At 41.4% G+C, this 14,676-nt stretch overlaps 2 protein-coding genes across 2 annotated transcripts in view; one reads left to right on the forward strand and one right to left on the reverse strand.

Moving 5' to 3' along the window:
• ctnnal1 (catenin (cadherin-associated protein), alpha-like 1) overlaps positions 1-268 on the forward strand; it is a gene marked incomplete at both ends in the record, with an annotated part of 59,718 nt that extends 59,450 nt beyond the window's left edge. The window contains one exon of the mRNA XM_080531133.1: positions 104-268. Within this exon, the coding sequence (XP_080387259.1) occupies positions 104-268 (165 nt within the window). The remainder of the gene's footprint in view (positions 1-103) is intronic.
• A 1,145-nt stretch (positions 269-1,413) lies between these two features.
• abitram (actin binding transcription modulator) lies at positions 1,414-3,728 on the reverse strand. The gene is made up of 6 exons (XM_080530830.1): positions 3,570-3,728; positions 3,210-3,261; positions 2,675-2,804; positions 2,324-2,400; positions 2,142-2,211; positions 1,414-2,018 (listed from the first exon to the last, which is right to left on the reverse strand). The coding sequence occupies exons 1-6, from the start codon at positions 3,637-3,639 to the stop codon at positions 1,881-1,883; spliced, it is 537 nt and encodes a 178-aa protein (XP_080386956.1). The 5' UTR covers positions 3,640-3,728; the 3' UTR covers positions 1,414-1,880.
• Between the last annotated feature and the right edge of the window lie 10,948 nt (positions 3,729-14,676).

Raw genomic sequence — 14,676 nt, forward strand, 5'->3', positions numbered from 1 at the left:
AGCCCATCCAATATGGTTTTATACTGTATATCATTCTATATGTTTTACAGTTTATTGACCTGAACTGATATCCTCCTCCTCCTCCTCCTCCCTCCATCAACAGTACAAGTCAGAGAGGAGTAGTCTGGGCTCTCCGCACAGCTGGAGGGAAAGGCAAGTGTCCTCGCCCGTCAAAGAGGATGCACTCAATGGCAAGAACAGCAACGGCTTCGGGGTAAAGTCCCTGGAGCAGCACATGGCCGGCCTGACCTTCCTGGAGAGCAAGTAGTCAGTCTTCTGGTCGATCTCCAACCTGTATCGTCTTTATACTGTCCATCACTGACCTGGAGCAGCAATCCCATCCCTGCCCACCAGGAGGCAACACAAGCCTCATACGCGCACACATGACTACACCATTGGCAGGGCACCCACTCGAGTAAGGGTGGGTTTACCCTTAGATGCTCTAGAGTCAGTTTTGCATTTCCTCCCTTTAAGTATTTAACAGATTGGGGTAAGGTAAACTGATCCGAAATCAGTAGCTACGACTAGGTTAAACCCAGAGCCACCTGCTCACCACGTATTTCTGTGTGACCAGCCCATTGCTTTGTGGTGTACTGTAACCTGTGGCACATCTCAGCCAAATGCAAATGTATGAGAAAAAACATAAGCTGAAATTCATCTGCAGTGCATGATGCCATCACCAAACAGGTGGCTATGAATCCGCCTCTTAACCTGTGATTAGGCTGTTACACTTGCTTTCTGATGTTATTTGCACAGTGGTACACCAAATCTGATCATGGCTTAGCAGTTGAGTGAAATGCAATCACACCTTGATGCCAAATATGAGCGTAATGGATGGTTGAATCTCCATATTGTGACACTTGGCTTGCTAATAGACTGAAACATAAAAATGTTATTGCTCCATTTCACCAGAGGTGGAGAAAAAATGTGATCAGACTGACCTTCTACTGTCTTAGAGCATTAAATCATTCAGTGTATCATCCTAGCTATACTATTAGATCATTTTTCAAAATGCCTGTCTGACAGATAATTGGCCAGGCACAGTAGTAAAATGAACTGTGGTGTTTCCAGCTGTTCCTTTGAAGTGTACTTGTAATTGAGACTATCATTAAGGACTGCCTTGTGTATTACAATGTATTATGGTACTTGAAAGATAGATACACAGAGGTGATAATGATTCTGGTACTAAGCATGAGTGGTCAGTGTGAAGACTGAAGTAACCATATAAAGCTTTAGAGATGACTGAATGAGAGCAGCTAATGGTGTCAGATGTTGAGTAAGCAGATGTGAAGATATCCTGTAGATCTAGTTTTGGACCAGCTATCCTTTTGACAGTTGAATGATTGATAAATAAACAACACAAATCTAAATAAACATTATTTTTTATTAAAACCAAGTTTATTGTGTACTTTATTCACACAGCAACAACAACAAAAAAGTATTGTCAGATTGCAAGAGTTCAGCCAGTGAATTACATTACAATTACAAAAAATCTTCCTGGCATCATAATTTGAAAGATCTGTGTTTTTTTCTCATTGTCCATAAATAATGGAACCATAAGAACTTAAGAAACCATAAAAACCATAAGAAAAACGAACTCCTCAAACAGCTGACAATTATTTTCATTTTGTAATAATAATGCAACAGAAAGTATGTGTCCTGAACTTGCTAGGCCTACTTCTTGTAGAGGGTCAAAGCGTCCATATTCCTGTATCTGGACACTGTAATTAACCGCAGGTAAAAGTCCATATATTGCTATGGAGGTTATGTGGCTCTAAGTAGGAGGGACGAAAGGAATTCCTCCCAAAGATGCTGCCCCAGGATGGTCCATTACCTTGAGGTGAGGCCAGTATGATGAGTCCCTGGGAGCTTCATCTTCCTCAGCAGGGTTCAGGCTGGGTACTGGTCCGTTTAGAGACAACACTCTCATACTCCTCTCTAGTCAGGAGACCATCTGTGACGGTCTTGCTTTCCTCAAATTTGGGGAGGATGACGGCAATGTATCCTTCGGTGGAAGGCTAATCAGATAGATATGAAAGATAGAGGAAACGTAAAAGACAAACATTAGAACATTAGACTGCCCGACAATGGTTTTGAACTAACTCGAAAGCATGTGTTGAAAGTATGACCATTTAATTCACCTTTTGAAGTAAGAGACCTGGCCTTTCAAGTATATCCTCATTGACCTCCAGCAGACGGCCCCTTATACAGCTGAGAACACAATTTCACACAAATTCAGAAACACTAATCTTGAGTAGGCATTGGAAAAGATAAAAAAATGTAAGCTAAGTTGAGACAGCAAATGTACTATAATCAACTTTACCTGAAAATGGTGTATTCAACACCATCCGTGCACGTTATTCTACACAAAGGAGCAAACTCTGTAAGGAACTGCCCTCCCTGTTGACAAAACAGACATGTCTTAGTTTGATATTCACAATTTAGGGAAAATCTGATGACCCCCCCCACCCTCTCTACAAGACAGTGGCTTGACGAAAATAACTTCTGTTTTAGCAGATGTAGAGTATTGTTTTGTTTCCTTGATGGGATTTTAAAAGAGTTGATAATGCAAAGCAAAGTGATGTTAGAGACGGGTCTCTCATTGACTTCTACATGAGTGCAGCTCAGCCACAACATCTAGCCATGAAATATCTGCTGGAGCTTATGGACATACTCGCTTGGACTTCCCAGACACTTTGTTCTGTAGGCGACTGCAGCCAGCACTGATCTGGTAGTTGATGCTCTTGATGGTCCGCCCGTCTTGAAGGATAGGGTGACTTTCTGCCAGCGTGATGACACATATTCTGTTGATAAGACGCACAAATCAAAACATCTAATGTCTCAGGCCACTGAAGTAAAATACAAATGTACTGATGTTACACACCACTACATTGGCTGTGTAGGATGTATACAGCATGTTCATGAGGCCTATTGGATTAAGTGCCTAATCTCTGTAAACTGCTTTATTCTAAATGGTAATAGTGTCATGCCTATAGGATACTTCATTCCCTGTCTGCCTCAGCTGATAAAAGCTACAGTCTATGGAAGTGGTGACCAACAATAATGGTTTTACGCTTCAATGTCCGTCATTGGATAAAAGCAAATATTGTTAGTAATGAGTTGTAGGCCTAAATTGTCATAATGTGACGTTCAGCCTCATATTTGCATAGGCAAATATCAGTCGTGAGAAATGAGCAAGGTGTTCCTACCTGTTAGAGTGCTGCAAGACGCACTGGTCTTCACAAGGCTTGCCCTTGATGTCTTGGTACAGAAGAGAACAGATACCAATCACAATCATATCACAGAAAGACCAATGATACAAAATAAAAAACGAACCCAACCCGGAAATTCATCCCCAACCCAAGCCGATTGCTGCAGGCTTTTGTGGATCTGATACCTGCAGCCTGCAGCCGTAGACTTTGGCGACCTTTACTCTATAGCTCCAGCTAGACATCTAGAGAGCCAGTACTTAGGCTACTTTGTTTTTGCTTGCAGACAGGCAACCCCCTAGCAAACACACACACATGTACTAGCTAGCTACATGAGTTATACCTGGTAACTATATTTACCTGTTTTATACCATCGAGTGTAATACCGCTCGATGACAGAGGGTGCCACTTTATGATCCAGGTCTTCCATTGATCAAATGAGTACTACAGGACCTGTGACAATGCCATCAAATGTTAAACAATTCAGGGAAATAATACACAGTTAACTGAGAAGCTTCGCTCTTCTGACGGAATGTAAACGATGTGGCACCAGTGGTCCGTCCCCTATTACAATCCGGAAAAACCGTCCCAACGTTCCAGAGACCTTTCATTCGCATTTTAAGAGGATTTTTACATTTCATTGCCATATCCTGCAGTCAAAAACACATGCCATTCCCGGATAGGCCTGTTTTTTGTTTTTTATAACACGTAAATGTAATTGCAGTTGCAACGATGTTCTCATCGATGTTCTCATCAGTCCAGAAAGGGCACACATGCATGTAGGTATGATTTCAATATTGATGTCTCTACCCTTCAAATCCATGTGATACGTATGATTTATAATCTTTTGCATTTTCATAGATTTTTACTCATTCACTAAACAATTACTCTAGAATTAAATCTCAAAAAAGTTATTGGACAATTTAAAGAGTAACATGTTCTGACAAACTTCTGTGTCCTCCATGCTTCTGTTCTTCTCCCTAGAGGGGGGTGATGCAGAGAATATCAGCAGAGATAGCAGGACTCTTGCTGTATTTCAAACCTGTATAAATTGCCTTCTCAGGAGAATAATAGACCAACTTCTCAAACCACTCAAAAGGTCCATTCATTTGACTGATGAAATAAGGATACCAGGCCTCTATGGACAGGTAGGGTTTTGCAATTTCCCTCTATTCTTGTATCAATGTCAAGCTTTTCAGATTTACTTTGACACATTTGACACAGTCCTAATTGGGAATGTCACAGTGAAAGCAGCACATTTTCAACAGTTGTGTATATTCAATTGGTCTAATGTAATATGGATTATTATGTATTGTGTAGTATTATCATAAATATGACCCTAGTTTAGAACCCTCTGACTCGACTCAAACAAAGTATCTTGGCATCATTATCATGCTTTTCATTACGAGCTATATTCCCACTAGGTGTCACTGCAATATAAGATAGAGAACGTTAAGGCCATGTAAATCATGGTAAATCCATCAGGATAATGCAATTCATATCCAGAGTCTAGTCTTCTAGTATAATTGATTCACATTGGCTGGACCCTCTGTAGAACCCATCAATATTGCTTACAATCTCAGTGTGTTTATTCTGGAAGTTAATATCCCATATAACATCTCCTATTATGAATAATGCGCCTAAATCTATTGTATTATATCTACATAAAAGCTCATATTAATATAACATTTGTTCTGCTGCAATGGTTATCACAGGCCTGGTTATCTGATGCTCCTCCATGTGGAAATGATGTAATTTCTGAGGGTAAGACATAGGAGAGGGCCTGAGTGGTTATGGAATGTTTCCTTTTCTGAGCTTCAGGAAAAGACTCGTTACTGACCGGTCAGATTCCAGGCATATCTGACGTGGCTCTTTCACTATGTGGACAATTTGGAGAGAACATTTCAATGTTGCAAAAGGGCAGCTGAGGTAGGATGGCCATATCTTGGTGTCGCGAAAGGAACAGAGAGAGGACTGATTATATATGTACGCTTTCCAAGCTTGACTGAGCTTTGGAAACTTCTGTGGTTGAAGCAAATCTAAGAAATGTGTTTTTCCTTTGCTGCTCTGCAGGGTAGTGCATAGACTATCGTTGATTCAGAGAAACAGTGGATATAGATAATACATTTTAAAAAGTGCTTTAAACAGTTCCCAATCAACAAAATATTGGGGGATAGACAAGCCTATGTTGAGCTACATTAGTTACTCCATTCTGTCATCCTCTGGGGAATTATGCGAAGGATATCACTTGATTCAAGGCCCTTGACAATTCATCAAAGCATTGAATGTGTAATTCTACATTGTAGGTGTATTTGTATTATTCTAACGGGGAGGTGGCCTGACTGGGTGCTGCACCTGAGCATTACTGAGACACTTCATCACTTGCAGGGTTCATTCAAGCACACCAACGCCCCTTTATGTTACTGATTAGCAAGCATAAGTGTAATGAACGTGCCATAGTCTGGCCTATACTCTATACCACACACTGCTCTTAGAGGCATAGCGTCAACCCCCCTGGTCCACCACTTTCTATGCTGTTTCTCCTCATGCTATGTCACACCTTATATGTCATCACTGTCATAAAGTTCCAAACAAAAACAAAAACAAAACGTCTGGGGGAAAAGAAAAGGAAATAAGTGATGAAATTCACTTGCACATCTTGATTATATTAGATTAGATTAGATTATATTAGATTCAACTTTATTGTCATTGCAGAGTACAAGTACCAGATTACGAAATGCAGTTTAGCATCTAACCAGAAGTGCAAATAGTGATATAAACATGATAGTGATAGTAATAGGTACAGTATGGCAAGTATGGTAGTTAGAGGTATATACAAGAGATGGATAGAAGTAAGCTATGTACAGTTAAGGACGCTATGTAAAGTATGATGTATACAGATGTATAAATTAGATGCTATATCAAAAAAGAGGTATGTACAAATGTGCAAAAATATGGTATGCAAAGGTAATATGCGAAACAGCAGTAGCCGGGGGGGTGTTCAATAGAGTGTGTGTGAGGGAGGGATTGTTCATCAGAGTGACAGCTTAGTGAAAGAAGCTATTCGGGAGCCTGCTGGTACAGGACCTGAGAATCCTGTATTTCTTGAGTCTCTTAAATGGTAGGGGATCAAACAGACCATGGCTGGGGTGCAGGGTATCCTTGATGATGCTTACCGCCCTCCGCCGACACCGGTCTGCCTGGAGGGACTTGATGGAAGGGAGTTTGGTGCAGATAATTTAAATAATTTTAATTTTGCCATTTAGCAGACACTTTTATCCAAAGCGACTTACAATTACGAATTACAGGGACATTCCCCCTGGAGTAACTGAGGGCTAAGTGCCTTACCCAAGGGCACACTAGTAGTGGTGTGGCTTCAGGCGGGATTTGAACTCACAACCTTCCGATCCCAATTCCAACTCACTATCCACTAGACCACCACTACCCCCGATGATGCAGATGATGCAGTCGGACACAGTGCAGTTGCCATTCCCACTGTGATGCAGTTGGTTAGGATGCTCTCAATGGTGCAGCGGTAGAAGTTGGCCAGAATCCTGGGAGACAGCTGGGCTTTCTTTAATCTCCTCAGGAAGTATAGGTGCTTCTGCACCTTTTTGACCAGGGAAGAGGACTCTCCCAAGAGAGGTCCTCGGAGATGTGGACACCCAGGAACTTGAAGCTGGGGACTCCCGCTCCACCTCCATGTCATTGATGTATTTGGGGGGGTGTACACAGCCCCTAATTGTCCTGAAGTCCACAATGATCTCCTTGGTCTTACTGGTGTTGAGGTTCAGGTTGTTGTCAGCAAACCACACCGCCAGTTGCTGGACCTCCTCCCTGTAGGCCGATTCGTCATTGTTACTTATCAGGCCTATCACCATGGTGTCATCTGTGAACTTGATGATGGTGTTAGAGAGCCATGCATCAGCACACAGTCATAGGTGAAGAGGGAGTAGAGCATGGGATTCAGCACACAGCCCCGTGGCACGCCGGTGTTCAGGGTCAGGGTGGGGGAGGAGTGGTTGACCAACTCGACAAGCTGAGGTCTGTTGGTTAGGAAGTCTAGGGTTCAGTGGCAGATGGAGGTGCTGATACCAGGTCACTGAGTTTGGTGACCAGCTTGGAGGGGATGATGGTGTTGAATGCTGAGCTGAAGTCAATGAACAGCATCCTGTGCCCCGCGGTGGTGGTCTAAGCACTGGCCACTAGTGCAAGCTGCCCACCGGGGACTGGGATCGAATCCCAGCTCGCCAGATCCGGATATGGCTGGGGCACACACGGGGAGCGGCATATTGGGCGGCCGCTCCCGAGGGCGGTATAGGAGTATTTCCGGACAAGGATCCGTCGCGCAACAGCGCCCCCGGGGTGCCGGAATAACGGTGCTGGGCTCGAGGAGCCAGTCAGCTAGTCTGCCTGGCGGCCTCCTCTGGGACTGCCGGCCACGGGGTCGTGCGGCGGATCCTTCGCAATAGGCAGGGGATAATTGGATGCTAGGTTGGGTTCAATTGGCTACCAAATTGGGTGAAAAAGGGATAAAATCTGAAAAAACAAATTTTAAAAAATAAAAAAGTAGGCGACCTGGTGGGGGTCTAGTGTGGGGGTCTGATATACCGCAGGTTCACTAATGGGGATCTCAAGTGGCTCCAGCTGTAGACAGCGTCTGTATAGCTGTACGTCAGCGAATGTAGTAACATAATTGTTTGTCTCTGTTTATCTTGCTCCTATGATGGAGTAGCATTCTTTCGATACATGGAAGCCATCACACTGCATACCCCATCATCCACCCTGCCAAAGTCATGCCTGATAAGGAATCGGAGGAAAGGACATTTTGCGTTCCCCCGCGTTTTGAGGTTCAGATCATGATCAGATCATAAATAGCAGGCCACAGCACTTATCAGTCTCTGGTACAGTAATGCAATAAAGCTGTAGTGGAAAATGATAATTTACTGCACTCACAGCCTACAATCATCTGAAACACACTAGCAATCAGAATTTTCATGGCTGTGTATGGTTGTAGCCAAGTCACTTGAGACAGAAGGAGTCAACCATAAGATGTGCAATGTGAAATGTTGGACAGAGAAAGACATTTTGAAATTACCCAAATGTCACTTGCTGTCACGTATTATAGCAGTGATTTTGAAGGGAGTTCTCTGAAGTACACAGCGGCCTCTTGAACGTCTTATATAATCCTTTATTTTAGCCTAGTAAACTGGTCGAGGAAGGGAGTGTTGTCGCTTCCAAAATAAAACCACTTAACTTTTTGGCCTTTGTTGTTGGAGAGAAAAGAAGACGCTGTTAAAATGCCAAAAATGTCCACTGAAGAAAAGCGCTTTTATGCATTTGAATATTCGTTTTAGTAAAGGATGGGGATTATTTCATGCTGGCACCTGCAACTCTTGAGTGGATAAATCAGCTTTGTAAGCTTCCTCTCCATGATGAGAGTTATGTGCGGATAGAATTATTTGATTCCAAAGAAACGGTAACTCTGAGATGGAAACTCTCCCACAGAGTGTACTGATCCTGGATTATCTTTTCACAGAAGCAGTGACAGATGATTTTGTTTTTCTCTTTCCCGGCCCCCTATATTTCTAATATTACCATTCAAATGGTAAGCCCTGCTTGCTCAAGAGGCTCCATTGCTCAATTGTTACAGTATGGTCAAATAATGCCATAGTACTGGGCTGGTCAAGAATCAATCTCTCACTCTCATGGGGCTTATGTCCTGTACTATTGACACTTGTGTGATACACTTGAGTGTAAAAATATGACGTGACAATAATCTTCGAACTTGAAACTTGAACTTGAAACTTGAACTTGAAACTTGAACTTGAAACTTGAACTTGAAACTTGAACTTGAAACTTGTTCATGGCTACTCACCAAAGCCAATGACCCTGCGACAAGCTGCTACTAAACATAGCTGTCTGTGTCTGGGGCACTGAACATGACCATGGGAAACTGTCATATTGTATTTGGTTCCAGATAGAAGTGCCTTAATTATATACAGGAGCTGCCCTATCTCCCTGTTCTCTAGTTAGATGAAAACCATGTGCAAATTCACATTCCACAAGTCAAGTTGATGTTAAATGGGGTAGACATCCCTGTCATAACTGCATTCTGCACTTCTGCTTGCAACCATAGGCAGTAACAAGCAAACATGCCATAGAAAATGGGACCTGCTACAGTTACAATATAGTATACGGTATGGCTTGTAAAGTTGTGAAGACTTATGAGATTACCGTCTCCTAGAACTAGTGGATATATCCAGGATACATCCAGGATATATACGACAAACGGTGTGTCAGCAAAGCCTGATGGATCATCAAAGATCCCAGCCACCCCAACCACAGCCTGTTCGAACCGATGCCATCCAAAAGGCGAGGCCTCTTCCGGAGCCTCAGGGCCAAAACTCAGAGACTAACCAACAGCTACTTCCCCCAGGTGATCAAGCTCATGAACAAGCCCACTGTAGACAATTGACTATCATCCACAAATGCCTAGTTGCACCACTAGTGTATCCTGTCTTACCTGTACTACTGTCCCTTTTTTATCTTGAATTATGCATTACCTTATGTCTTGTGCTGCAATGTCAGGAACCGAAGCCTATGAATTTTACTCTCTTACACTTGTGTAATGTGATGTAACAATAAACTTGAAACTTGAAACTTGGTGGTGTTGGTTGAGTTCATCTGGATGTCAGCGATGGTGGTGGGGGTAGGGAGGCCTATAGTGTTGTATTGGGTAGGGGGTGTAGGGTTGGTAAAGTGTTCTGTTGGTTCACTGCCCACCATGGATGGTTTGAATGTTCTTGTGCTATTAGCTCTCATCTCTCTGCCAATAGACTGTAATCTACGTCAGTAGCTCACGCATGTCACTGACGAAATTACAACAGGAAACCGCTACTCAAGTGTGACCAAAAAAAAAACAGCAACCATAGTGGACCACTGATATCAGTGACGCAGCAACATTTTCCACTCTTCAAAACTATTTGTTGTTCCTAAATTGTTGCATTGTTCCTAAAATGGTGTGCCTAGACTAGAGCATCACAGACTAGCCCACACACGTTACTGGTAACATCACAACAGGAAACCATGACTAAAGTATGACCAACAATGCCTAATTGTGGACCAGTGCTGCTGTCAGTGATGTAGGAAGTTCCACTCCTAGTTCTGCTTTTGTATTAGCATCTAAACGTATCATATTACTTCAGGGCAACATTAGTATTCTGACTGGAAACTGGTCATGACTGAATGGGGCCTGCTCGTAAATACAAGTTGTCATGATAGAGGAGTAGGCTTACGTGCAGATCCAGATCTTGGCTCGGGACCTCAGTCAGATAATTAAAGACAAATTATAAAATATGCCTTTTCCTCTGACCTGTGTTCCCCCTCCTTTCTGCTGACAGTGCTCAACGTGGTCAGGCAAACAGACACATAACTCACTGCTAGAGGACACTGTGGGCAGGTTGGAGACACAGGGAGTCCTGAATCACAGAGCATGATTGGATCCAATAGATAAAAGGGGGACAAACACTTCCCTACTCAGCCAACCTCCCACCTGGTTCTCATAAATGAAGAAGATCTGTCAGTATAAATAGGTTATATGATGTGTCCCTGGCGACACAGACACTGCTAACCCCAGCCCCTAAGCTTTCACATTCATCACCTGTGGCCCAGAAGAGTGAGGAGGACTTTGATTGATTGATATGTTTATTTCAAATATGTGCAAAAAAGAAGTACAACTTATTCAATCCCACCCCTTCTCCATAAATCATAAAGAGGCTTCCTGTTTAATTTAATACAATCTCATTATATATACAAATACTGCGTACTCAAAATACAAATATTGTATTTACATACTTAATTACATTTAAAAAAAGAAAACAAAGAATAAATATTTAGGAATCCAAATGATAAATGATAATAAACCAACAATAACCCCTGTAAACACCTTGTGATTATCACCCCCCCCCCCCCATCATCCCTGTACATTATGAAGACCATGTTTTTATACCTTAATTTAAACTGGATTATGTTTGGACATTGCTTTAACTCCACATTCAAACTGTTCCATAGCTTCACTCCACAAAACCCTTTCCTAGTGGTACGAATACTGTGTGTTTACCTAACCCTAACCCTAACCCTAACCCTTAAATTATAACCCCCCTCTCGATCACTGATTTTTTTTTTTATATTTCCTGGTAGTAGGTTATTTTTAACTTTCAGTGGATCAACTCTATATTTTGTAAAACCCCCAATTATCTGCACACTAGACAAGAACTGATCTGAGATCAATGTTGGTCTATGATGACCTGCAGGTTTGTCTATATTTTTGCCCATCTGGTTTGCCCCTATTTTAACCGTTTTGCAAAGACTAGTCATTCCTGACATCCATAATTTGATAGCTGTTATTTTCCTGTCCTTTCTTAGAGAAATAGGCTATAGGCTGTAGGCTAAAGAAGAAATGCTGTGTACTATACCAAGTAAGGCACACACATTACCTGCTTGGATCGGCAAGTTTATTCAGAGCTTTTATATGATCTTATATATCTCACAGCCTGAGTTCTAATGTCAAAACAAACACGCCTAGTTGGCTACAAACTATAACAGGCTAGGATGTGTGCATTTAAAAAGGTGCACATTTGTTTATGTCACCAAAGTGTTCTGTTTAAATACATTCCACAAAGTCATATAAGCTAAACAACTAATAAGGTGGTGTACCAACACATTCTGCTCATGTTAATCTATCTTGGGAACCATCTGGATAACAGCTGTTTAGTCTTTACAGAGCCTTTATGGAAAGTAAACGTGTCTCCAAGGAGAAGTCTCCAATCTGCATGCTACAGTTATGTATTGTAGTCAGCTTGCCGTCTCTGTTGGCTTTGAATGACGGCACACATCGCGGTCAGTCTATTTGATCTGAACCAAAAACGTCTTCCCTCTGTGTTGAAACTCAATACAAAGTGACAATTATTTCTTTTTGATATTTATTCTTTCTCTTTTTTGGAATATAAGTAGTTTCTCTTATGTGAATGTGCATTGTGAACTATAATCAGCTAAAATAAAAACATTTTGTCCTAGAAATTAAATATGTTTCTTCTCTCTCTTTCTCAGAATGGCCCAATTAAAACAATGACTCATGTTTGTCTCAAAAGTGTTTTTTTTTTAGATCTTGATAGTTAATTGTCTCACATAAAGTGAGCGGAACCTGCAAGCAATTTTGGTGCCGTGAAAATGCTGCAACATTTAGATCATACCACATAGACGGGTTAATTTGATCACAGGCATGCCTATAAACACACTCCATGGGAATGTGTCAACTGTGTAACCTTTTCAGAGGTTAGATATCACTGTTATTGTTTAGTAGTCAACTTGACTGCGGTGTTGCATTGATGTCCAATCAGTTGGACATGTTATTGTGTCATATTATTATTATCATCAATTATTTTCTTCGCTTTTCTTTTCTCAAGCTTGCGTGTACAGTAAATGCATTCATTCTGTTGTCAAGTGTGTGCATGTTCATGACTACAGAAGTGTATATTTTATACTGTAGACGTCTTCACCCTGTGAGAAAGCAGTACGGCCAGTGAGAGGCAAGGGGTCGACCAACACAGAGCACTTAACTGGTAGACACACTAAATCAATACTTTTAAAATAGATAGCTGTATCAATTCAAACTGCTTCTCTGAAATATGTCCAACTTCCTCTTCTTGGGATTGATAGAATGAGGAGGGAGACCCTGGGGAGTTGGACTGGCGGGGTTTAGGAGTTCTGAACTCTTCTAAAGCCTTCCACTTTTTGTTTGTTTTCCTCTGGCTCTGTCCGTCTCTCTAGACAGACTTGGCCATGGCTGTATGTTTTGGCTGAGGCTTTCTGTTTGACTTTAAAGCACATCTTGTCATGTGGTGCAGAGGAAGGTAACACTAACACCAAACCTTACATTTACTATAACTGAGGATTCTTTTTTGTGTGTGGAAATTGTCGTGTGCGTTTTTACTTTTTAATCACCCATCTCAGCGCCAAATGAAGGGATGTACCAATCAGTCCCAAGACTCCAGTGTCTCAGCTACTGTTCAGCTACTGCCTCAGCTACTGCATCACAACTCTGAGAGGCTAGTTTGCGAGGGGCTGTATACTATGGGGTTGTCTACATCTGGTTTAGAACCACCATAGCCTGACTGAACTCACGTAGCCGTCATGTTGCAAAAATGAATGAATGAATGAATGAATGAATGAATGGTCTTTATTGTCATTGCTACAGTACAGGTACCAAACAACGACATTTAGGAGGGGTGGCTCCCCTGGTGCTAGGAAAGGGAAAAAAAACTAAAAAAACAAGAAGGGAAAGGAGCTGGTTTACATAAATAAAGGCTATGTACACTATCCACTATACTATACTGTACAGATAAGACGACTAGGGTTGTCATATTGCACATAGTGTTATTGCACATTCATTTAAAGTGTCGCAATTTGCAGGCTTGAAATGTACACATTTGTGCCTCAGCACAAACATGCTCACCCTTTTATTTTAAGTTGCTATGCTCATCCAGAAGTCATTAGCCACCTACAATGAAAGTAGAGTTTGTCCTGTAGTATTTGTTTGTTGGTATTGTCTATTCAGTCAGCTTAAATGGCCTATTTTGAAATCCCCTACATCTTCACAGAGCTGCATAGGTGTGAGTGATTACCTAAAGTCTTAGTAAGTTGAATTCAATGCCTTGATAAAGGTCACAGACTGAAGCACTGGTAAAGAGTCTTTTTGGGAGTACGTTATTATTGTTGTCAATACTAGTGACAAGAGGACAGAGCAAGATGTGTTGGCTTCTAATTAGACCGTTTAACAGGAAATGGTTGGTGTTAGAATTTGAGTGGAAATGTTGACGCATGAATAATTAGTTATAGAGTGCAGCCATGTGAGAGGCTGTGACTTGACAACCCAGAAGAGATATTAATAGGTAACCAACCATAGTTGAAGCACCGTTGTCTGCTCACCACAAAGCTGTGTAAGCCTGTTGAGCTAAAACCTAAACATTTGCCAAGAGGGCTTACAGAAGTCTTCAGGTCATAACCAATGTTACACATCACATGAGCAGCATAGTGCCCAGAACCACTTCTGATACAATAAATCCTCCAGACCCACAGTATATAAGGTTCTATCTCAATTTTTGTCAAAATTTAGTTTTTTACATAATCTGATCCATTAGGTATTTATTAATGCCTGTGTGGTGTTATTTTTAAAATGTTTTTTTTTTTTAGTTAGTAATTAATAAAATACAACGGTTCCATCACACAAAACATAATGGAATGTAAAAACTTTGACGCTCAATATCTCTGAACTACCCTAAACAGAGATAGAACCTTATAATGCTAAGCTCACGTGTGGAAATGAAACTTGGAGTAATACTGTTAATAATGAGTAATTAGTCCTGTTGTTTATTTTATAGTATTTTTTACAATAATTTAATTTACA

This window comes from Nansenia antarctica, assembly GCF_963989245.1.
Source record: "Nansenia antarctica genome assembly, chromosome: 5".
Taxonomy (NCBI): domain Eukaryota; kingdom Metazoa; phylum Chordata; class Actinopteri; order Argentiniformes; family Microstomatidae; genus Nansenia; species Nansenia antarctica.

Excerpts from the sequence above, each read along its gene's own strand:
- abitram (XM_080530830.1), bottom strand. The coding sequence starts at position 3,639 with ATGGAAGACCTGGATCATAAAGTGGCACCCTCTGTCATCGAGCGGTAT. Across the intron at positions 2,805-3,209 it reads GTCTTGCAGCACTCTAACAG|AATATGTGTCATCACGCTGG; the intron begins GTAGGAACACCT and ends TCTTATCAACAG. Across the intron at positions 2,401-2,674 it reads TGTCTGGGAAGTCCAAGCGA|GGAGGGCAGTTCCTTACAGA; the intron begins GTATGTCCATAA and ends TTTTGTCAACAG.